Raw genomic sequence first — 25,562 nt, forward strand, 5'->3', positions numbered from 1 at the left:
AACCCGATTAGTTTTGAAATAATGTGACTTGGCTATAAGCTCCCCCAGAAAGTCGGTTTTTGGAGACGAAAACTTTGCGCGCTATTCGTTTCTTTCTCTTCAAACGTCCGAGCAGCCACGTGATCCGATTGAGAAGAACTAAATTTCAACGATCTACGCTAGCACCAAATAACTCGCAGAACTCTTGGGCGGAAAGTTAAATCCCTGAGTTTAATTGTAAAAATGAAAGAATTCGAAAGCAGTTTGTTGCCAAACTTTTCTGTAATTGCCGTTTATCCTCCCTCGAATTCGTAAAGCGCACTAGCCTACGTAGAAAAAAAGGTAAATCTATGTAAAACACGTAGGCAAATCATTGTTGTTTTTAATTGTGCCTAGTGTAAACTTATTTGTTGATGCCCCGATTTGTATATATATACATTTTTTTTTTAGCATTAGGCCTAAACTGTTTACAGTAGGCCATATTAGCCCTCCTTGATCGGTCCATGGAGGTAGACCTAATTCTACCTCCATGATCGGTCTCATCCGCACTGTCGCCGAGTGATGTACAAGCTCAACAAGGTGGGTAGCCCTATGATGTAATCTTTTTGATCTTAACTTCTGCCCAGGACCTTTCACGGGAAAATCCCCATTGGATTTTTTAAAAACATTAGAATTTCCTATAAGTCACTATAGTTCTCTATAATCCACTACTATAGTTTCCTGATATCGATAATCGTAGTCGGTGGCATCTTCAAGATCGACGGGCCTTGTATTAAAACTTTTTAGGAAAAACTTATGAGTGTTGAGGGCGCCCTACCAATCGTCGAAGAAAAGTTAGTTTTGTCCTTCTCGTTGTTTTCCCGATCGTCGTCGAACGCCGATTTTTCACTCTCAGTCCCTTTTGCTTGGATTGGACGTCGAAGCTGAACTGATTTCCATCTTTCGGTAAGTTGAACTCCTTTAGAATTGATAAACCTAAAAACATGCTTCATTTTGCAGTGTAACTTGTGTAGCTTTCATGTTTAACAGAGCAAAATGGGGTGGCGTAAATTGACTAAACAAACTCATCAAATCTCAAATCTATCGAAGCAGCGAGTGCGGTGACAAGCGCGCAGGGTTTGTGTGCAGGGAAACCGCACCGTTTGCCCCGGGCAGTTGTGTGACCACAAAAAGTGACAAAGCCTTGGACTTTGAGTGCACTGGTGCAAAAACATCAGTGGCTGTTATGTGTTTGATCTTACATGTTGATGTCTACAGTCTTCTTAAATATCTCAGTTTTTATTTAATACAAACGACACCAGGTTTGAATAGATCATGCATGGATGGATTGATCAACTGAGATTTTGTTGACAAAAATTGTGATTGTGATTTGTAGTGGATGAAGGCCGGGTCCAGAAGCGATAGCCCCTGCGTGAAGTTAATTATTTAAATTTCATTATGAAAATTAAGTATTGCCAGTCTTTTATCACATTTATTTTACAACTACGGTTTGATGGTTGTAATTTTTGTGTCCGAAACCACTCAAAAAGTGTTTCAATATTAATAAGAGAAAAATGCAGACTTGAGTTTTATTCATTTGAGGTTTGGGGGAGGGGGGTGGGCGTGTGAGAAGTAGACCCTAACCTAAACCTTTCAGTCCATTATGTTATTTGAAACCTGAGAGTAATTAAAACCAAAATAATTGCTAATCAACTCAAATTATTTTCAGAAAGCCTGCATTTACGTCCATTCACACTTTTATGGTGGTTTCAGCATGGCGGTAGAATATGGTTTCAGCATGGTTTACATTACTTTAAAAAAAAAAAACTAAAATGATTTTAAAAAGTGAGCAGTTTTTCCTTTTAGGAAACACAATCAAGTGTTGCTGTTAATCTACAATTTTACCAGCCGTCGATTTCACATAACTCTTCTTAACTTCCTTGGGATTAATCCTAGGACTTAGGACAAGTTAAGTTCCGTATCGAAATACGTAGGACGCATTGAACCCATCCTAAGTTAGGATGGATACTCGTCCTAACTCAAGATAGCATTGATCTTAGCGTTTCGTGAAATCGGCTGGAGGTCTTGTAGCTAAGTTGAATACTTAATCGTGTCTCCTGTCAAAATATGCCAGGAACAATTCTTAAAAAATTTGTTATTGTTTTAATATCTTTTTTGTACATTGATACCATTAGGTCTTCTTCAACCAACCTCTCAAGCATGGATAGTCTACGTATCTGTCTCTTAATGTTCTCTTACTTCCTTCTTGTTTCCGCTGGTAAGTTTCAAGCATAACAACTAGACTAGTCAACCCATTGTACAACATGTAGGCCTAGATTATTTTTCTATTTGCCAATTTTATTTTCAGAGATTTGGCATTTTGCAAAAACATAATGAGTTTATAAATTTTACTCATTCCAACTGAAGAAGAGTCCTGATTGTTTGGGAGATCGTATTTTTGCCAGAGGCATAAAATGTAATTAATTCCTGTTTACCTGTAGATTCGGGCTCTGCATAATGAATGCTAAATGAAGCCTTATAAAACGCCCATGCCATATTCACACAAATACTTACCATAAAGCCTGGTTCATACTTCATGCGAATGCGAAGCGAATTTGACGTCACAACCCTCCTTCCTCAGTGATATTCGCAAGTGAGGTGTAGAGTTCAACTGTTGCGAATTATTTGTTGCGAATTTGTGACGTTAACATTCGCTTCGTATTGGCATTCGCAGGAAGTATGAACCGGGCTTAATGCAATGGAAGTGGAAGTAGCAAAGTCAAATGTGAGTAAATTATGTCGCAATTCAGCGGTATGCTGCGATGGCATTTTTAAAATAAATAAACCATTCTATGTATATGGTGGATCACATAAAGTGCCTACACTGCCAGCAACTGTTTTGTTAGCACAAACCAATTCCGTAACGTTCCTTTAAAAACGGTTCAGTCCTAAGTTTGATGACTGAAACCATGTAGCGATAAACTAGATTGTTCCATGCTGAAACTCAACCGGCTTTGACCCATATGTAACACAGATCTGGAATGCAAATGGTAATGGCATACTAGCAGGAGTGACAGCATGCCGCCGTAGTATTCAGTGTGGCTTCCTTACACAGGCCATAACAGGCTGAGTGACTTTGAGATGTAACACTACTCTTGCCATTGATTTTGACCTTGCAACCTTATGACCTTTAGAGGCTGAATGTGGTCCTGTTGGTTTTGGATGTGTCATAAACTCAGCAGCGCAGCATGGTGCAATGGTACACCAATTGACCTTGTGGCGTTGCTATTTACTGTTTTACATCATCACACATCTTGGTTCAATTGTTTTCATAATAATTGAGAAATAAATTATCGGAAAATGTGTTCAGATAAATTCTCTAGGATAAATTATGTGGTTACTTCAGGGGTCGAAATTGCCACTAGCCCGCTAGCCCGGGACTACCAGATTTACAGCCGGGCTACTCATTTTTCCAGTTTGATAGCCCGACAGGCTAGTGGAAAAATAATGCAAAAATCATCATCACAAACAATAAAGAACTATGTTATTGGTGTATTGTAAAGTTTGAGCCGTGACGCGAGACATAATGTGTCTTTCGGGCTACCAAATTCTAATCAGGGCTACTAAAAATTATTGGTCACTAGCCCTGCTGACTACCATGGAACACACTTTATTTCGACCCCTGTAATACTTTCAAAATCATAAAACAGATCAGGAAAATATGGTTATATTATTTGTATGCAATCTATCATCTAGTTTTTGTGTGTGTTTTTAAAGACAGTTTTGATCAGAGTTTGTCCTCACTTTTTTTAAGTGACTGGCTGTTGGGAAGAGTTGCCTTGTTCTTTCACTATTCTGGCAGCTTTTTTACTAGTCCATATTTCATATTGCTTTGCGTTTTTAATTCTGATGTTCTGAGCTAGCCCACTTAACCACTTTTCACGTAGATAGCATTTGGCAGGCGGACCTTTGTCACGTCAAGGGAGAACCTTGTATATATTTATCACTATTTGCTTATAAATCATGCCTGTGTAATTTAGTTCTTAACAAAAGTTTGTTTCAGCTCAGTTCTTTTAATTAACAGCATTTAGTGCCACATGCAGAAAACTTGATAAGGAAGATAGACAATGGACACTATTAGTAATTGTCAAAGACCAGTCTTAGCTCACTCGGTGTATCTCAATATATGCATAAACTAACAAACCTGTGAAAATTTAAGCTCAATTGGTCGTCGAAGTTGCGAGATAATAATGAAAGAAAAAACATCCTTGTCACACAAAGTTGTGTGCATTTAGATGGTTGATTTTGAGACCTCAAATTATATCTGAGGTCTCGAAATCAAATTCGTGGAAAATTACTTTTTTCTCGAAAACTATGTCACTTCAGAGGGAGCCGTTTCTCACAATGTTTTATACCATCAACTTTTCCCCATTACTCGTCACCAAATAAGGTTTCATGCTATTTGGAGTAATTACCAATAGTGTCCACCTTTAATAATATGGTCCATAAATAAAAAAGTGAATTGTGAAAAACAACTATTTTTCTATAGTATAAACACAGTTAAAGGTGATGTAAACAAACACTGCATTGACAAAAACCTGTATTGCCAAATATTTATATAATTGTTTGTACCATACATTTTTTGGCTGTCATAAATTATCTATGGAAGACTTTTCCAATTATTTGGTCCATTAAATCTGACCCATCGGTGTATAGTGTTTGTGAACTTGTCAATTTTAAATTAAATCCATCTTATTCATTTTACTACTTTCTAGTTGTTGGAGACTGTGAAGAGAAGCAAGAATTTTCTGGGTGTAACGCCGACGGGAAACAGTGCGTTTGTGGTACCAAGATGGCGTGTCGTAACCCATTTGCCTTTAGAGACCAGAAGCGTTGCCAACGTGCGCTTTATCGTAAGTTGCCTCCCATGTTATAAATTTAAGATTGAAAGTTAAATTTGAAATTTTTCCTCAAAATATAACTTTTATCATAGAGCAACCGTTCTTGCTCTAGCTTTGATAATTTTTTTTTTTTTAATATTAAAAATAGCAATTGGAAACAAAAATTTACACTACCGTTTAGGCCTGTGTCATATCATTAAACAAAATAGTAGAAAGGCACTTGATTGTCTATAATATTCAAATCCTACTTATTATATTTGAATTTAAAACTTTTTGGGGTACATGTGATTGTGAACATTTGTTTTCATGACTTTGGATAAATGCAAAAAAAATAGTTAATGGCCTGACGTTTCGACCCTAGCAGAGTCTTTCTCGAAGGATAAACGACAACACAACAAACATGAACAGGCACCAGGGGTGGATTTCACAAAGAGTTAGGACCAGTCTTATCTCAAGTTAGGACCGGTTACTCGTCCTAACTTAGGACTATCCATGCAGTTTGTATATCTCCTATGACTAGTCCTAAGTTAGGACTAGTCCTAACTCTTTGTGAAATCGACCCCTGAACAGGTAACTTTGGATAAAGTTACATGTACTTATAACTCTTTGTGTTACGTGTTTCCAGTACGGAGGTATTTCCGTTGCTTAATTACGTTGCTCTTCTAAACAGCAGCCTTGTTTAATAGTTCAGCAAAATGTCCCATGCACTTTAAATCACCACTTAACATTGAAAAACCTACCAAGGCCAGACAAAATAACAGGCAATAATTTAGTGGTTTGGGTTTGATGAACTGGCCTTTCAGCTACAACCCAATGGTTTAGACAATTGTAGAGCTCCAACCACAAGCAGGAAACTGAGTGTTTCAGCCTGGCTGATTCCATTGTGAAGGATTACCCCTCTAGCTCTATAACAATGGGTAGGGAGATATTGGCTGGGATTTGGTTTTGTCCCCTGAATGGGAGGTATTCACTGGAGTATGTACACTGGTTGTAAAAGCATGGTAAAAGCTTCATTTGGGATTGAAAACAACATACAGTGTAACATTTGTATGTGTTCATTCCTTGCTTGTTCTGACTGAGTGTTCGCACTCTTTTTACTACTTTCTACTTGAATGCTTTTGTTAGACTCTCGTATTACTTTACGCAAGTATTCTAAAGGCAAATTATTTATACCTTGGGTATTTTGAACCATTCGATTGTTTTAGTCCTATATTTAGTATACAACAAAACAGACATTTGAAAAGTTAACTTCAAAAGGTGGTTGTATTTTGAGATATCACTGGAGTGAATTAGGTCAAAGCAGGAAGAAGAAACTCTAGTACAAAATTTGAGCTTGGGGCATAATAACTGATAATTTTAAAAACATTTATAACACACTTAAAATACTTCAAAAATATCTCAAAATGCTTTACAATCGAACGAAGCTGTGGGCTTCTAACCCAAAGTTGTTATTGCCATTCATTTTATGAGTGATTACCAAACGTATACCTTCCCTTTAATGTGTGTTTGTTGTCGGGACATTTGAGAAAGATTCCGAGGATCGAAATATGTGATCATTTATTTATTTACGATTCCTTTGCTTTGCTAAATACCATGCTGTTCAAATTCCTACATCTTTGGGGTTTTGTACTGTATACAACAGGGGTCTAATTAAAATTAAGTGTATTTTCATGGTAGTCAGCAGGGCTAGTAACCAAGAATTTTTAGTAGCCCTGATGAGATGTTGGTAGCCTGAAAGAGTGAAAGACACATTATCTCAAACTTTACAATACACCATAGCACAGTTCTTTATTGTTTGTGATCATGATTTTTGCATTTTTTGTTCCACTAGTCCATCAGGCTTTCAAACTGGAAAAATCAGTAGCCCGGCTGTAAATCTGGTAGTCCCGGGCTAGCGGGCAAGTGGCAATTTCGACCCCTGCCCCCGATATAAGTTCTCTTGGTTTAGCAGACAATTCATGAGTTACGCAATCTACCAGGATCAAAATGGCTGGACTTACTAAGATGATTTCTTAAAAATTCACTTGCCATGGCCTCTGAACCACTAGTGTCTCACTGATATTTCCCACTGAGGTTGCCCACTGAGGTTAGAAAGTTTTTTTCTTGATACAGAAAGGGAATACATGATGTGGCCTTGGGTGTTCTTACTCTATGGGTTTCTAGTGGACAAAACAGCAGAACAGAAAGGGCTTCACCGGTCACTGCCCTCAAGAAATCAAGCTGTTGAGTAATTACAGTATTTCCGTACCATGGTGTTACTGTTCCATCATTGTAGGTGGAAGTATAAAAAACCTTGATTTTATTTTCACATTGACTCGGAAAAGTACTTTGCTTTTCCTATGCTTAGCAACTTCTTGTGCTGGCCTGAAATTTCATTTTGCAAAGGGCGCTTCGATTGGAAAGTGTTCAAGTAAATGTGAAACTTTTAAAGGGGCACCAAGGCCAAGACCAGGAACAACAGAATTTTCCTTTTTCAGACCATCCCACTCTTGTCCAAGTATCTTGTTTATTTCCACTAGGAAAATATCATGTTCTGCTTTATGTCCCAACCATTACATTTTGTTGAGATGTCTAAGTGAAGTCATTAGAAAGTCTGTCCCCTTTATGGCAGAAAACCAAACCTATAAAAAACATTTTTGATTAAATTCCTAAGCAGAATATAGTAGGATTAGCATGGGTAGTGAAAATGAAGGTCAGTTCCTGTGTGGTTGGTTTTAATGTATAAATCCAGACAGTTACAATAACAGATATCTGTGCTAGTTAAATAAACCTAACTCAGTAACTGTCTTGTTTGCTGTTTTACTGCTTTAAAGGATCAAACCTTTGGTTTTTGGAACCCTTCGATTGGTTAAATCCTGTAAATAAAAATGTATACAGTGTTTTCAGACTGAGAAAAGGATTTAAAGCATTTTAAGAATCATTTCACTTCGAAGTAATGTGGTTATGGAAAAATGTATATAAGTTTTTATCCCCCAAATCTTGAATCTGAGAAACGTTTCTGTCAGGGTATACGTTTCTCAGTGTGTTTTCCAATGACTGATTATTCTTCCTGCGTAGACATAACCGCTCTGGATTTTCAGCGATATCTAAAAAAACTGGCTCTACTATCTTTTGAAGTAAAACCAGGTTAGTTTGTGTATAGGGTTAAAACAATCAAACGGTTCTAAAAAACAAAGGTATACGATTCCTTTATACCTGGGAATTTTTTTTTAAATAAACGTGCTTCAAACTCACACCAGTTTGTAATCTCTTTAAAATTGCGCTGTCGCAGGTCCCTGACTTTCAAGATTAAGGTTACCCTAGCCACCATACACTTTGATATACAGTACTTTGCACTTAATATTGTGTTTGTCACTTACTCTCTCACTAAACATGATTTATGAAGACTGTGTACATAAAAGCCTAGATTTTGACAGGTTTATGAACAAAAGAATTTCATCCATGTAGCCTTATTGTTCCTTAAAGGGATGAGGTACTTTTTGTATCACAAAACACTATGTCAATATAAACCACAAGGGAAACTGACTGGGTAAAACACTATGTCCACAGATTATATTATGACACATGAAGAAAGCTTCCCTTATATTACTTATATTCTCTTCTATATCTTATATTACTTGCCGAGGTGCTGTAGTTTTTGAGAAATGAGTAAACCAAGTCCCAACAGTTACTTCAGCAGGTAAAACGCATTTTCATGACATTGTTTTACTCATTTCTCAAATACTACAGCACCTCAGGTTAAAAGTAATATTTTAAGGTAATAAGCTTTCTACTATCAATATCTTCAAACAGTCTAAGTTTAATGTAATTCTGTGGACATTGTGTTTTGTGTGGTTAAATGGGGACCATCGTCATGGTCAAACTGTTCGAGCCTGTGACTGCGCGGAATTATCAACTCTAGCCCAGTAACTGTCCATTGGTGCGCTGACCACAGATCTGATATTGTCAGAGCACAATAAAACTTTTACTTGGTGGTTCAGAAAATGACAGATAATCAAGATTGTTTAATTAAAATTAAAAACAATATTTTATAGCAGTAAGAATTTTATTATTGATATGAAAAATTAGGGTCGTTATTTAGGTTGGTGTTTTTTATTTATTTGAGTGTGTATATTTCTGTCCTTTTAATCTGTGTAATCATTGTAATAATTAATTTTACTTAATCATTGTTTTATTTTTATGTTCCAATGGAAACTAAATGTCTGTATATTTATGATGTGGACAATAAAAATTCTAATTCTATTAAGCCTTTGTTCTGTAAAGAAATTTTTTATTAATAAAACCATTTTTATCTATCTATCTTATTGAAATTGTTGAGAATTTCATAAGTGTCTGAAATGTGATTTTGATTTGTCTATAGCTGACCCGTGCAAGAAGAACCACTGTCGAAACAAAGGGTATTGTCTGCAGACCAAGTCAGGTGTCTTTGCCTGTGAGTGTGCCGGGACTGGTTTCTATGGTCAGCGCTGTACAACCAGTAAGTACTGTACATGTAAATGTTAAAATAACCCACAGCACCCACAGCAACAGACCAATCCATTAAGATCCCCCGATTGCTTATTGACCAATCTCAGCCCATTGGACCACCAAAAGTCAGACAAACTAAGTCCTACATGCGTGTGCGTATGCTTGGCTTGCGCGGCAGTGTTGTGCAGAATGGCATTGGAGAGCATAAATATAGAATATAATACCATGGCCAATCTAGGTATTATATTCTATATCTATGTATTGGAGAGGCTCACGTGGTCGGAGCCTAATGGATCGGTCTATTGCCATGGTGCCCGTTACTTTTGTTGTGGTGCCCTCAGGCCTATATGCTTCGTTTCTAAAAGAGGAAAGGGCAGGAAGGCACTTTCTACTTGGTAAGGAGCACCCTATGAGGAAATTGTTAATTTCTATTCGAGCATTTGAGGGGCACCAAGGAAATGACCAGGGGGCATCGAGGCAAACACCTTCGCTGCCTCCGTGAAGTATCAGGCCTGCACAGCACCCATAGCAATTGCCATGGTGCCTGGAACTGTTGCTGGGGTGCCTTTTGCAAAGTTCCAATACAAATTTAAATTTCCTCATAGATTTACCAGAGGAATCGCTAATAATAATAGTAATAATAAGACTTGTAATGCGCGCATATCCACCCTGCTGGGTGTTCTAGGCGCAGTAAAACCAACAAACAAAACAAAAACAACGAAAAAACAGACACAACAAAATTAGTCCTTGAAAACCTGTGACATAAGATAAGTTTTGAGAAGAGATTTGAATTTTGTGGTACAAAGACAAGATCTACGATTAAGTGGTAGGCAGTTCCAGATGCTGTGCCTCTTCCTCATTGAAATTTGAAGCATGTTACATAAACACAAGGAGGAGTAGTGGCTCTCTTTTTCATTGAAACCTGACAAAGCTTTTTATATAAATTCCGACTTGTATATTTCTGAAAGTTTGTATTATATACTCAGCGCCTTGAGTACCTTGTTTGGTAGACACGTGCGCTATATAACGCTTCGATATTATTATTATTAGTATTCAAATTTTATGCTAAGGAAAATAACTTTTGATTTGTGTAGCTCAAATTAAAATATCAATATAAACCACAAGGGACCGTCGGCACGTTAATCCGGAGGTCATTGGTTCGAATTCCACTCTAGTCAATTCTTTGTTCAACTCCAAAAATCAAATTAAAATATTTGTGTACATTTTACTAATCCATTTACCAATTTGCAAACTATTATGACATTTGCATTTTTTTTTGTATACTGTGATGGTTACCTCTCCCCCTCATTGTTATGTTGTTATGGTTTTTTTCTACAATATTCTGCCCATTTTTTGTGCAAATTTGCATTCATTATTTTAATCTGCTTTCATTTAACTGTAATAGCCAGATGCTGTATTGTAGGCTAAGAGTGTACGTGCTCCAATCACCCATCGATATACATATTTTACCGATTGTAATTTGTAGCTAATTGTCAAGTTTTTAAAAACTTGTTTCAATTTGTAGTTTTAGGCTTTGAGTATTTTTCACGTTTAGATTTTTACTGATTTTTTGTCTCTTGTCACTTGTATTTTGGCTTACCTTTTGATGTTTACTTACTTACTTTTTGCTGTTCTGCATTTACCTGTGAAGTGCCTTGAGACCCTTGCATAAGGTGCTCTATAAATAGTTAACTATTTTTTGTGATTTTAGTTAGTAATTTTGTTGACTCTTAACTGCTCTTAACAAATGTAGTTGATGTCCATGACAAAGACTTCTGTTTTTGAAGGGTAATATATTTAAAATATCTAAGTGTCCAGTATAATGTTATTGCTTGGATTTGTAAAAAATTAGAAGAACTACCTTAACGAAACAATTTAATTTGATTGTTTTTCAGAGTGTCCTAAAGATCTGTCGACTATTCCGCTAGAGGACCGAGCTTCGGCCAGGGCCTGCATTTATTAGGTCAGACCACAACCAGCCTTGGGGTATTCTAACATGATTTTTAGGGATGTTTACGCTGCCTACTACAAATATAAATTATTGGTGCTAATCATGTAAGTTTGTGCAAGAGCTATCTTTTTTAATGCTGTGTTGAACTCAGTTTAAAAACAATTTGACCCATTTATCAGTTTTCTTTTTACGTAAAATATTACTATGCGAAATGTAGAGCAAATTTCTTGTTATTTATTACACTTGTCAATATTAAACTTGTTAGTGGCATTTCTACATAAAGTAATGATAACATTTTTTTACATTAAAGGCAGTGGACACTATTGGTATTGGACACTCAAAATAATTATTATCATAAAACCTTACTTGATTACGAGTAATGGGGAGAGGTTATAAAAACATTGTGAGAAACAGCTCCCTCTGAAGTAATGATTTTGATTTGGAGGCCTCAGATTTAGAATTTGAGGTCTCAAAATCAAGCATCTGAAAGCACACAACTTCGTGTGACAAGGGTGTTTTTTCTTTCATTATTATTTTCGATGACCAATTGAGCTCAAATTTTCACAGCTTTGTTATTTTATGCTTATGATGAGATACACCAACTGTGAAGAGTAGTCGTTGACAACTACCAATAGTGTCCACTATCTTTAAATAGCTAGGACATACACACAAAACAACTATGCGCCGGATATATACATTTGTTTTTGCACGAAGCATTTTCGTGCAAATGAGTACCGACTTTGCACTGACGCAAACGATATATCACTTTGCAGTCCTCTCACCCTCTGATGCCTCAGTTTGAGAACTTGAGTCTGATGCACTAAACTTCTTTGACAATTAACTTTTTATACTAATTATTTAATGAAAATATTTAAAGCTGTGTTTCTTTTTAGAGGTGTACCTATCTACTTTGTTTAGATCTAGACAAAAACTTGTAGTATTTAACTATTTTTTACAAGTTTATTTATTAAGAAATTTTAGTACTCTCAATATTAATTCACAAAAAAATTACTATTGGTGCTTTTTTTTTAATATGAAACCAACTAGTTTTGTAAAGGGGATAATGTTCATGTGATTGTGATTTTGCTGCCACGAGGGAGTACTAAAAGACATAAGTGGCACATTTCAGCCAGGTATTTGTATTTTTGTAAAGAAAGTTTTTGATACTCACTTTTATAACGAAGCTATGCATGTTTTCAGAGAAGAAGAGCCAGCCACCTACTATGGCCAGCAACTTTGGCTCCCTCTGTGGCTGGTGGTTACAGCTAACGTGCTATTGTTGTTGGCTGCAGCAGAACAGGCCTTTTTTTTTTAAAAACCCAAACATCTGCAGTCTTTTGAAAAACCCATAAAAAGAAGTATCATCATGTAAAACAAAACAATTCTTATTCAGATTATCTGAGTCTTCATTACTTGATTCCCGGGTCCAAGTCATAAGTCTCGAGTCCGAGTCAGGAGTCGTACAACTCTGGTACAGATATCTTGTAAAAGAAGTCTTTGCTCACAACATTTTTGAGAGTTCATCAACTCCAGTCTTTGAAAACAAAGAGAACCTTTTTAAAAAGTGCCGTGTTACTTGTACTGTGAAGGTCACTCGCCATAATTGCAAATGTGAAATAAACAGCATTTTAACTGCCCTTATAAATGATTCTCATTGTTGTCTTTCTAATGACCACAAGCAGGTTTGTGATTTCTTTAGTATTTTTCCTGAGTTTTCAAAATCCCCATGAGCCTATAACTTTTCACCGACAGGAGAAAGAAATCGTCCACATTGTTTCAAAACCTGTAGTTTTCTTTTTCCGGTGATTCACTGAGTCTGTAAACCTCCTGCATTGTAACATCTGGGCCCAATTTCATAGAGCTGCTTAGCGGCTGATTTTGTACTTACTGTCTGATTTCCATTTCATAGCGCTGCTAACCGTTAGCAACAAAAAGGCATGCTAACCTTCCGGTGCTTACCGCACGAAAATAAATGACGTCACAATGCAAATCCATGGAAAATACGCAATATTGTCAACCAATTTTTCTGCTAACCTGTGAAATAGGCTAAGGCTTAAGCAAATCTTTCTGCTACAGTAAGCACGCAAATTAGCTTACCGTTTAGCAGCTCTATGAAATTGGGCCCAGGTAGGTTTGGGGTCTAGAATTAACTTTAAGGGGGAACCCAGGCCTGGAAGGCATTTTTAGGAATATTCACATTAATTGGCAAATCTCATCACTGCACTAGTAAATATAAACAGGGGGAGAGAGAAATGAATACAATGTATTCTGAAACTAGGATTGAAATGTGAAGAGGTATACACTTCCTATTCTCTAAAAAGTTTCCTGATAAACCAATATTTCCATGTCTGATGAACATAATTTGAAAATCTCCTGGATTATGGAAACTTGTTTATATTATATTATTTTATGTTGAATGATTTCTAATTAGCTTCCCGATTGTTGTAACAAAAATTCCCTGATGGCAAGAACCAAATGTTGGCAGCTTTGTGATATAGATTTCAAGGAGATTCTAGCAACAGTACATTCAGCACTGGATAATTAGATTTAAAAAAACGGGATATAACAGCTACACCTTTTCACCAGGCAGACATAAAAACATCTTCTTTGTTACAAATTCAAGAAGTCAAAATAGCAATTGTGTAATTTTCTCGTTTATTTATCTCTTTCAGAATACTGTTCATGGTACATCCATGGGCTTTTTCAAAACTACGTCTTAACTTACGTCTTAACCAGAGCCCAAACCGTGGTTTGGGAAAACTGCCGTAAACTAGTAGTAAATACATGTATAACATTAACAACAAATTTCTACTTAAAAAACCAAGCCACTTCTCTGAAAGCGAGACTTTGTGAAACCATTGCTATTCCTTTTCCAACGGTGAAGCATTCTTATGTTTCAACAGGATCCAACACTCTGCTTTTCTTTAAGCAGTCTCAAAATATCTCATAGTTTCACTACGAACAAAATAGAACAAATCCAGATTTGATCTGGATTTTAAAATTCTAACATTTTCGTGTGTAAACAGACATAGTACGTAGTCCATTTACTACTGAGATTAGATCCCATAGAGGTCTAATAGATGATATTTTAAGAATCAATTCCCGTTTCCTTTCATTATAGATTTCACATCTCTGGTTATGGTAGTTTATTTTAACGGAAGGTACACGTTTGGTAATTACTCAAAAAATTTTAACTTAAAAACTGACTTGGTAACGAGCATTGGAGAGCTGTTGATGGTTAAAAATCATGAGAAACGGCTCCCTCTGAAGTAGCCTAGTTTTGAGATAGAGGTAATTTCTCACTAAAATAATAAAAGACTTCTAGCCACAGAAGTCTTTTATTCCTATTTGAAAGCACACAAATTCAGCCAACAAGGGTGTTTTTTCTCATCATTTTCTTGCAACTTTGATGACCGATTTAGCTCAAATTTTTACTGGTTTGTTATTTTATGCTTATTTTGGGATACATCAAGTTAGAAGACTGGTCTTTGACAATTACCAAACGTGTACCTTCCCTTTATTTTAACAGATCCACTCAATGTTTAAAGAGCCTCTATGATCAACAAGAGTTGAAACAAAACAAGAATCAAGTCTATAAATAGCTTTGAGGTTGCAGGACTAGCCACACAACGTGACCACAAACACTTTTCTAACAAGCTGAAAGTAAACAAAACACACAAGCCCCTCAAAAAATAATCATACAAAAATAGCTCATACCCCCACCCAAAATTATGAACCAAAACAAACCATTCCACCCAACCTTGAAAAGAGGAAAAAAAAAAAATGTATTGTTCCCTCCAATATCCCAATTCACCTTTCACTATGTGCTGAAAAACATTTAAATTAACTAAAAACATACATTGTTTTATCCTGTTTATTGGTTTAATGGTTTTTATTTCAGAACAGATATAAGTTTTACTATAAATCTAAACCTTGTAATTTCATGAACCTTGTAATTCATGTTTCTCCTTAATAATTAATTAATAATTAATTAATTTGCGAGTGAGATTTGAATAATGTCTGGTGTATTTTAATTCCTCTGACATAAAAGGCAATTGCTAAGTAAAATGGTTCGGGGCAAGCCTTTGTATAGCAACCTCTAGATGAGCAAACCCTAGTACCATTGTGCCATATAATTCATTCAGAATTGTGTATGGGTGTCCACTGTCTCTTACGTAACTATGCAAAAGTTTGCTAATCATGTGACATAGCAACTGTCCCGATAGTCTGCTCTGAGGAATTCAAATTTAAGTGGTAACTTGTGATCAAGCACGTCATTGTACCAGACAATATTCAAATCTAACACGCAAATGTCTTATTAAACCTACTCTTTGTAACATTTTCAAGTGAGTTGACCAACCATATCAAACAATTTTGTCTGCACAGGTTGTGTATGGCGACACAATTGTTGTAACGTGACATTACAAAGTGTGGATCTTAGAACATAAAAGGTCCACATAATGTAGTTTAGTGGATCTTAGAACATAAAAGGTCCACATAATGTAGTTTAGTGGATCTTAGAACATAAAAGGTCCACATAATGTAGTTTAGTGGATCTTAGAACATAAAAGGTCCACATAATGTAGTTTAGTGGATCTTAGAACATAAAAGGTCCACATAATGTAGTTTAGTGGATCTTAGAACATAAAAGGTCCACATAATGTAGTTTAGTGGATCTTAGAACATAAAAGGTCCACATAATGTAGTTTAGTGGATCTTAGAACATAAAAGGTCCACATAATGTAGTTTAGTGGATCTTAGAACATAAAAGGTCCACATAATGTAGTTTGGTGGTTCTTAGAACATAATAGGTCAACATAATGTAGTTTGGTGGTTCTTAGAACATAATAGGTCCACATAATGTAGTTTAGTGGATCTTAGAACATAAAAGGTCCACATAATGTAGTTTAGTGGATCTTAGAACATAAAAGGTCCACATAATGTAGTTTAGTGGATCTTAGAACATAAAAGGTCCACATAATGTAGTTTAGTGGATCTTAGAACATAAAAGGTCCACATAATGTAGTTTAGTGGATCTTAGAACATAAAAGGTCCACATAATGTAGTTTGGTGGATCTTAGAACATAAAAGGTCCACATAATGTAGTTTAGTGGATCTTAGAACATATAAGGTCCACATAATGTAGTTTATCATTTAAAACCACAGTGGATGATAATGATTGGTCAGACAGTAGGAGGGTTAATGAATATAAAACATAATTTTAACATATCATGACCAGTAACCAAAGTGACCACATACAGCAAAACATTGAAATACAAGTACCAATAATACATAATTGTAAAATTAAAGGGCCAACTTTGACATCAATTTGTAATTCACCTATGCTATAAAATGTTAAATTTAAGGCTAGCAGTTTGTTTCAGCACTCAAAACTTCACACAAACTTGTCCTTTTGTGTTCTGCTATACAATGTTAATGAGCATGAAAGTACTTGCGGTTCATCATTTGAAACCTCTCATGCATGAACAGTTTTTCAGATTCAAATGTTTCTGGGTGAAAACTGTCCAAACCATATTACCAGAAAGGCAAATTTTTATGGTAATTATTTTGTGGAGTATTTACTAATCTATAACCATACCTTTAAAGGCAGTGGACACTATCGGTAATTACTCAAAATAATTATTAGCATAAAACCTTTCTTGGTGCGAGTAATGGGGAGAGGTTGATGGTATAAAACATTGTGAGAAATGGCTCCCTCTGAAGTGCCATAGTTTTAAGAGAAAGAAGTGATTTTCCACGAATTAGATTTTGAGACCTCAGATTTAGAACTTGAGGTCACAAAATCAACCATCTAAATGCACACAACTTCGTGTGACAAGGGTGTTTTTTCTTTCATTATCTTACAAGTTCGATGACTGATTGAGCTCAAATTTTCACAGGTTTGTTATGTTACGCATATGCTGAGATACACCCAGTGAGAAGACTGGTCTTTGACAATTACCAATAGTGTCCACTGCCTTTAAAGGGTCTATGTACTGTACTCATTGTAGGACAAAAAACACTATGTCTACAGATTTACACTAAACTTACACAGTCTGAAGATAATGATAGTAGAAAGCTTCCCTGTAAATATTACTTACTGAGGTGCTGTAGTTTTTGAGAAACGAGTGAAACAATGGCATGAAAATTATTTTTGTCTCAGTGATCGTGAGACGAAAATTACTTTAGCATGTACATTTGTAAAACTGTATTTTCATGACATTGTTTTACTCTTTTCTCAAAAACTACAGCACTTCAGCAACTAATATTTTAAGCTACGCTTTCTAACATCAATATCTTCAAACGGTGTTAGTTTAATGTAAATCTGTGGACATTGTATTTTGTGTTATAAAAAGTACCAAAATCCTTTAAACTGGATAACCCAATGGTTAGCACACGGCGTGTACAACTTTTTTCCCTGAAAACAACATCAAGTGTTTAACAAAGATGGGGTGACAGAGGGTTCAAATTCCCCAGGAGTTTCCTGGGGTTTCACTTCCTGGGTATTTGCTCCGTAGTGTGAACAGGGCCAGGTACTACAGATAAAAACAACTGGCCTTTAAAAGCACCATAGATAGTTATGTGTGAAATAAGCATTTTTACGCAGCTTGGTGCAAACTGACAACCTGCAAAAATTGCTCAATTATAAACATCTTTGCTAAGCAGAAATTACCAGGGCACCTCTCACAAAATATCTATAGCATTTTGGATGGTATCCAGTTCCAGCTTACACAGATTCGTTTTGTGCTTAGCACTTTATGAAATTGTGCCCTGTGTTTATGTACAATGTACACAGAATTAGTCTGGTTTGGGAAACGTCAAACTTAGAGTGGGACATGACTGAAGAGATACGACACTGACTCGCCATTATGCGTTCTGCGGATTGCTTCGGCCAACATCATGGAAATGTCGATTACCTGAAACAAAACGATAGAAAATTAACATTTAATAAACTTTGTGCCTTCCTGACTGAAGTAAAGCAGTCATCAAAGTGAGAAGAAAAGGAAAAAAATCCACATTGTGTCCAAACCACAATGTAAACTTCAGATGGTAATAGTTATAAAACAGGACAGTTCTTTTCAGAACTGAGAAGTCTCCCGAACCTCCGATTATCTACTCCGCGGCAGTAGAATAAAGCAAGACTGTTTCCATAAGAACAACTCTACCTGGCAAGTAGATACACACATGGTGTTACCGCAAACCAAATATATATTGATACCGCACCATGCAATGCCTCAAATCCTATAAACTTCAGAATGTTCTACATGTAGGTCAAAAAAAGAAGAAGAGAAAAACAGCCCAGCAAATTACTTCTGGAGACTTTTCACATCCCTCAAATCTTATCCCTGATTTCAACAATCAAGTTTTTTGGTTTTCACTCACCGTGATTTTACTGCACTGCTTCATGTTCTCCTCCTGGGGGATGGTGTTGGTCACCACGACCTGCTCAACGCAAGAGTTGTTGATGCGCGATATGGCCGGGCCTGAGAAGATGCCGTGGGTCAAGATGGCATAGGTCTTGAGAGCTCCAGCATCTTTGAGTCTGCCGGGAAGGAAAAATTAAGTAATAAACAACCTGGGAAGCAGCAGCCATGGGATGACCTTAAGAATATGGGACTTTTTATTTTAGATATCAATGGATACCGACTGGGTAAGTTTGAAACAATTTTGGGTTGAACAAATTTTTGTTTACAAGAGCGAGACTTTAGCCTCCATTTGAATGTGCCAGTGTTTGACCATTTGAGCTATTTAGTCCTACAGTTGGTGGTCTCCCTATTATTCTGATATCTTTGTTAGTGGGCGCCATTCAGAAGCAATACAACCTGTAACTGCTGTGTAGCAAGGGATCTCACCATAGAGCTATATATATATATTGACTAGAGGGCACCCAAGTTTACGATACAGGGTGGTTGACTGTGTACTACGTAGATGCATTCACCACATGAAATCATATAGCCGATTGGTGTAGTTTATCATTCATAACCACAATGGATGATATTGATTGGTTTCATAGTAGGAGGGTTGACTGTGTACTGAGTAGATGCAATCACTACTAATACTGTATTGCAGACTAGCATAGTTTGTCTGTCATTCAAAATCACAGCGAATGGTATTGAATGGTCAGACAGTATGAGTTGACTGTATGGAGTATGGGTTGGCTGTGAACTGTGTGGTACATTCACTACTTATGTCATTTTGCAGACTGTCAAATCATTTAAAACCACAGTGAATGATGTTGAATGGTCTAAGAATAGGAGGGTTACTGAATTGCTTAGTGAAATCAACCTACTTTCTAGCCGCTTCACAAACGGTTCCGCAGGTGTCGGCCATGTCATCCACGAGGATTGCCACGCGGTCTTTGACGTCACCCACGAGGACCATTGATGCAACCTCGTTAGCCTTCTTCCGCTCTTTGTGGATCAAGGCGAACTCTACATTCAGACGATCTGCAATTGACGTTACCCTGTTCAGGAAGATAAGAAAACCATGCATGAAGAAATATTTTTGTTGTTACCTATACTTTCATTAGACAAACAGAATCTTGTTTGTGTATAGCCTAAGATGCATGACGGAAGTGTTTCAGTTGAGTGTATATAGATCGTTAGAATAAAGTTACGTAAGTAAGGTGTGTGGTGACACCATGTAAAATCTCTTTGTGAGTAGTGGTGGCTCTAAGAGCTGGTTTGTAATGCTCAACATTTCAATCAGTGTGCTCTGACCGTCTTCTCGGTTGTTGAAGACTTGAAGTCTATCACACTATTCCAGTAACTACTTTGCATCCCTTCTACCTGCAACAATTGTGAAGGTTTAAAGACACTGGATACCTTTGGTAACTGTCAAAGACCAGTCTTCTCACTTGGTGTATCTCAACATATGCACAAAATAACAAACCTGTGAAAAAAATTGGTCGTCAAAGTTGCCAGATAACAATGGAAGAAAAAACGCCCTTGTCACACGAATATAGAAGAGTTTGCGGTAACACCATGTAATAATCTCCAAATGAGTTGGGCTGGTTCTGAAAAGAACCGTTGGTTTAACTCGACGTTTCGATCAGTATGCTCTGATCGTCTTCTGGAGAATGTCACACAAAGTTGTGTGCTTTCAGATGCTTGATTTAAAGACCTCAAATTCTAATTTTGAGGTCTCAAAATAAAGTTCAAATATTTTAGTGGAAAATTACTTCTTTCTTGAAAACTACGTTACTTCAGAGATCTCCATTGATCGTTGTTACCAAGTAAGTTTTTATGCTAACAATTATTTTGAGTAACTACCAATAGTGTCCACTGCCTTTAAGTGGTGAATGTACAATGACACATGTCTGGAATTAAACTTAGGGCACAAAGGCATTGACCTCTGTTGCCCTGGCCCTGGTGCCCCTTCAAAAATTTCCAATGGACTGTAACATTTTAACTATTATTTCCATTTGAATTGACCTTTAATAAAAAGATGAAATTCCTGGCCTGATGACATGTTGATTTGCGGAGACACCATTTATTTAACCTCTGATTATAATTATTATTATTATAATTTATTCAGCTAATTCAACAATACAACACAATACAAACATACTTCCAGATGGGCTAGGAGAAACATACGCAAAGTAATTACTGTGGTCCGTAGACCTGCCTCCCCACATCTGGTTGTAAAAACAAGTGATAAAACGAGTAATAAAATATACATCACAATTTATGCAAGAAGAAAAATAGGAAATAAAAAACATGTATTTTGTATACATGTACAACGGTTAAAATTAATAAAACATTTAAAGCATGAAATATGTGAGAGCAATACGAAGGTTCTTAGAAGAACCAGGGGCCGAGTTGTCTACAAAATTTAAATGCTAAGCAAAGTGTGATGTTAATATATATTTGGTATAGGGTACCACCGTGTGTGTATCTACAGGGGTCGAAATTAAGTGTATTCCATGGTAGTCAGCAGGGCTAGTGACCAATAATTTTTAGTAGCCCTGATTAGATTTTGGTAGCCCGAAAGACACATTATGTCTCGTGTCACGGCTCAAACTTTACAATACACCAATAACATAGTTCTTTATTGTTTGTGATGATGATTTTTGCATTATTTTTCCACTAGCCCGTCGGGCTATCAAACTGGAAAAATGAGTAGCCCGGCTGTAAATCTGGTAGTCCCGGGCTAGCGGGCTAGTGGCAATTTCGACCCCTGATCTACTTGCCAGGTTAATTTTGTTCTTTAGAGAACTGTCTTGCTTTATGTCCTACTACTGCAGTAGATTTTAGGAATTTGGGAGACTTCTCAGTTCTGAAAAGAACTGTCCTACCTATGAACTGCTACCCGGGCGAAAGGTAGAAAATCAGCCATTACTACTAGCTTAGCTTTTAGTGGATTTGTTATTAACTGCTCTGCAGCAGAGTGAGTTCTTAAAGGGTCTCAATGTTTCAACTAGCTTGCTCTAGTCATCATCAGGAGACTGTGTAATGTCACACAGACAACTCATTTTAACATGAATTTTAGTGCTTAGAGAAATCGACCCCCCTGCAGCCGATTTCACGAAACACTAGGATTAATCGTATCTTGAGTTAGGAAGACTAACTCGTCCTAATTTAGAATGGGTTAAAGGCGTCCAAACGTCTTTGGATACGGAACTTAACGTGTCCTAAGTACTAATATTAATCCTAAGTTAGAAAGAGTTTGGTGTAATCGACAGCTGGTCTGTCACGTAGCAAGAATTTACCTCTTTGCACCACCAGCATCTGGTGAGACAATGATAGAATTCTCCCAAGTTGGTATATTCTCCTTAATCCACTTCAGTACGGCTGGCTCAGCATACAGGTTGTCAACAGGAATGTCGAAGAACCCCTACACAAATGGGAGAATTTTGCTGGTTAAATTCAATGTCTTTTGTCCATAAAATGTAAATTTGCTGGGCAACAATGTGTTTATGCTAAAACAATGACATTACTAAGAATTAACTACAAATAAATAAATAGTAAACTTGCGGGTACAACCAATGTGCTAAATCTCTTGTGTGGGAGTGTTGACTCTGAACAAAATGGGCATCATCAACTTGGCGCTTGCCTGGTAGAATGCACTAACTTCCCAAGAAACTTTTACGAACAATGGTTAAAAGCCTTGCTCAAGGGCACAAGTGTCATGACTGGGATTGGAACCCACACTTATGTATTTACTTCACATCTCTATTAACTTTTACTTCTTTTTTGCTTTCATCTCAAAGCGCATAGGGACTATTCTGTGATTGTGATATGCACTATACAAAAATGGTTCATTATTATTATTATTACACTTTGCTGCTGACCCCCCAGAGCTTGGGTTCAGGGACCACCAGTCCACGCCAAGCCACAAATAGGCTTTAGGTATGCAGAAGTGTTTTAATTGACCATTGTCTGAAATTTCTTCAAGATGCTGACGTTACAAACCTGTATTTGAGATGCATGGAGGTCCATTGTGATAATATGGTCAGCCCCGGCTACAGAAAGCATGTTTGCAACCAGCTTAGCTGAAATTGGAGCACGACTCTGTATGGAGACAAAAATTAAAATATTTTTTAACATAGTTGTAATTTTCTTCCATTTTATTTTTCCAATAACTTGGCTAAAGGCACTGAAAATAATTGTTAGCATAAAAACTTACCTGGTAACAAGCAATGGATAGCTGTTGATAGTATAAAACATTGTGAGAAACAGCTCCCTCTAAAGTAACATAGGTCTTAACAATTGAGAAAGAGGTAATTTCTGACTCAAATATTAAAAGACTTCATGCCTAAAGCCTTTTTTAGGTATCTTAAAGCACACAATCTTTAATTTATTAAGGTTACTGTTTTCTGTGGTATTGTGGTTTAACTTGTGCAATTTTCACATTTTAATATTTTAAGTGTTGCTGTACTAAAGGATTCTAAATTTCATGTACTTTTATACAGGCCTACTTGACGAATAAACCATTCAATTCAATTCAATTCAATTCAATTCAATTCAATTTAATTTTTCTCTTCCAACTTCAAAATTACCAATTGTATCAAAATTTTCAAAGGTTTGTTTTTTGTTGCATATGTTGGGATAGGCCCTACACCAAGTGAGAATACTGGTCTTTGACAATTACCAAAAAAGGCTGATGCCTTTAATCAGCCACTTACTTTATCTTTCTTGTCTTGTCTTGCGTATGGAAAGCAAGGAATGACGGCGGTGACACGAGACGATGAGGCAATCTTACAGGCATTGATCATGATGAGCAACTCCATCAAGTTATCGTTGATGTCACCACATCCGCTCTGTACGATGTAGACATCCTCCCCTCGGACACTCTCACCAATCTCAACACTGAAAGAATAAACAGAAATCATTATCAATTTTTCAAGAATCTTGCTAGAAAACTAGGTCGGTAGAAAGCCATCTCATTTTTTAAGGACATAAATACTTTGAAAGTAAAAGAGTGTACCCGTAGCGGTAGTTACTAGTAATAGTATATGTAATTTAAAGTGAGGTGCAAAATTTGTTATTATGTTTTAAGAAGGAAGATAACATTATTAAAAATTTACAAACTGACAAAAGGAAAAAGCATAGGCCTACAAGTTCAACTGATAAACATACCACTTCAAAAACAAAATTTCAAAAGTACTTTATTCAAATTTTACCCTTTGAATTCATTAGACATGTTGTTACTAGTTGCTGGGGTTTTTTATAATTCGATTTGGTTTATTTATTTAATTATCGTAGCGTCATACGTTATCGACCCTCATATGTTTTCGGTCCCCAACTTTGATTCCCGTTTACCGCAAGATTGTGCAAGCTGCACCGATGACAGAAGCTACGCAGTTTACTCACGGTCTGTATTTTCATCAGGCTTAATCATGCTGAGAATAAAGTTTCCTGACGTTGGTTATACTCAAACATTTATAAAATGATTGATTTTTGGTACTAATCACTAGTGCATTATTATGCCAACATTTAAGTGAGTCAAAGAAACATCATCCAACCTCGAAAGTTCAAAACAAAATTACTATCTGCTAGATTGAGTTTCATTCTGCTTTAGTCACTAGATGGATTACGTGTGGTGGTTACTATTTGGGATTCTATGGTGCGCAAATGTGGGGAAAATATTAAAATATTTTAAGTGAAAATGACAACAATTTTTTTTATTTATTTACTTCATAACTGTTATAAATTCCGATAAGCGTAATAAATATTAAGTCTACATTTAAGAGAAAATATCATAGATTGGTTTCTTATCTCCTAAAACCAAACATTACTGGTCTGAAATGGGGGAAAACGGGTGGGGTGTTTTACTTTCATGCCTTATGATATCTCTGGATTCTAATATAGTAGCCATAATGCCTTAGGACAAAAATGTAATTAAATTTGTTAAGTACTAATTGAATAATATTTTTGATTTACTTTGCCCGCCATACTAGCTTCGGAATATTCAATAAAATACCAACCAATGAAAGGTGTGAAAACATATGACGTTGCTCCAATGTCGTCCATGCACAAGCACTGTTAATGGCGGACTGTCTCTCGCAACGTAAAACCAAAACTTTAAAAATTTCAACACACCATGAAGTGAAAGTGTTATTGTTAAAAAATTGGATAGATGATTTGAAAAAAAAAAAATTAGTTTTTGATTGTGAACAATTTTCCTGATATCCTACTGAAAACACACGACACCAGGATACTTTTTGGATGAACACTTTGTTGTTTATTTGTTTTTTGTTTAAAAACCATCATTGACCCGTTATATATCATGTATATGTGTCTGCGCACACAACACTCAACAGCCAGCATCAAAACACACACAAAACACATGACCGAATTTTTCTAAAATTAAACTTGACCCCAAACCTTACCATGTTTCTTGATTACTGAATTTCTTTGTGACAACTTTTCCAACCTCAAGCCCCAATCTATCTACGATCTTCTGAGCCAAATCAATGTGGGATGACCCGCTAAACACTTTGACGTTCGGCATCTTTCTGTCTTTCAAGTCGGTTTTCAAGTCGAGCTCTTGATCCACCATTCATAAACATGCGTAGTGTCTTCGTGTGCATGTAAACGGCATAAACGATTAGGGACTTTTTCTCCGATGTTTTATTTTCTGCCACAAAGATGACATGTGCGCGCCAGTGGTGGCGCGCTCGCGGGAAAAGTTTATGGTGAAATTATTACAGCTATATAATAATAATGTTGAATAAGCAAAACAAAACAAAAAGTACAAAATTATCTAATTATAGATAACATAATTTCAAAAAATATGTTGTGCTTTTAAAAAGAATTATTAAACGAAAATTTGTATTAATA

General features: G+C 36.4%; 2 protein-coding genes across 2 annotated transcripts; one reads left to right on the forward strand and one right to left on the reverse strand.

The window, feature by feature from the left end:
* The first annotated feature begins 824 nt into the window (after nucleotides 1-824).
* LOC139935969 (uncharacterized) lies at nucleotides 825-12,923 on the forward strand. The gene is made up of 5 exons (XM_071930637.1): nucleotides 825-924; nucleotides 2,154-2,236; nucleotides 4,734-4,871; nucleotides 9,220-9,336; nucleotides 11,222-12,923. Exons 2-5 carry the CDS (start codon nucleotides 2,179-2,181, stop codon nucleotides 11,287-11,289), a joined length of 381 nt encoding a protein of 126 aa, XP_071786738.1. The 5' UTR covers nucleotides 825-924; nucleotides 2,154-2,178; the 3' UTR covers nucleotides 11,290-12,923.
* LOC139935965 (ribose-phosphate pyrophosphokinase 2) lies at nucleotides 11,457-25,339 on the reverse strand. Its single transcript, XM_071930630.1, has 7 exons — nucleotides 25,112-25,339; nucleotides 23,405-23,588; nucleotides 22,692-22,790; nucleotides 21,989-22,113; nucleotides 19,568-19,741; nucleotides 18,661-18,820; nucleotides 11,457-18,194 (listed from the first exon to the last, which is right to left on the reverse strand). Exons 1-7 carry the CDS (start codon nucleotides 25,279-25,281, stop codon nucleotides 18,102-18,104), a joined length of 1,005 nt encoding a protein of 334 aa, XP_071786731.1. The 5' UTR covers nucleotides 25,282-25,339; the 3' UTR covers nucleotides 11,457-18,101.
* Nucleotides 25,340-25,562: the final 223 nt, after the last annotated feature.

This window comes from Asterias amurensis, chromosome 4 (assembly GCF_032118995.1).
Source record: "Asterias amurensis chromosome 4, ASM3211899v1".
In the NCBI taxonomy this organism is placed as follows: Eukaryota; Metazoa; Echinodermata; class Asteroidea; order Forcipulatida; family Asteriidae; genus Asterias; species Asterias amurensis.

Bases quoted from the DNA above. Each gene is read 5' to 3' on its own strand.
- LOC139935965 (XM_071930630.1), bottom strand. From the start codon at position 25,281: ATGGTGGATCAAGAGCTCGACTTGAAAACCGACTTGAAAGACAGAAAG. The intron at 22,791-23,404 runs GTAAGTGGCTGA...GTCTCCATACAG, and splicing joins GACAAGACAAGAAAGATAAA to AGTCGTGCTCCAATTTCAGC. The intron at 18,195-18,660 runs GTGAGTGAAAAC...GTTTTGTTTCAG, and splicing joins AGCAGTGCAGTAAAATCACG to GTAATCGACATTTCCATGAT.
- LOC139935969 (XM_071930637.1), top strand. From the start codon at position 2,179: ATGGATAGTCTACGTATCTGTCTCTTAATGTTCTCTTACTTCCTTCTT. The intron at 4,872-9,219 runs GTAAGTTGCCTC...ATTTGTCTATAG, and splicing joins TTGCCAACGTGCGCTTTATC to CTGACCCGTGCAAGAAGAAC. The intron at 9,337-11,221 runs GTAAGTACTGTA...ATTGTTTTTCAG, and splicing joins TGGTCAGCGCTGTACAACCA to AGTGTCCTAAAGATCTGTCG.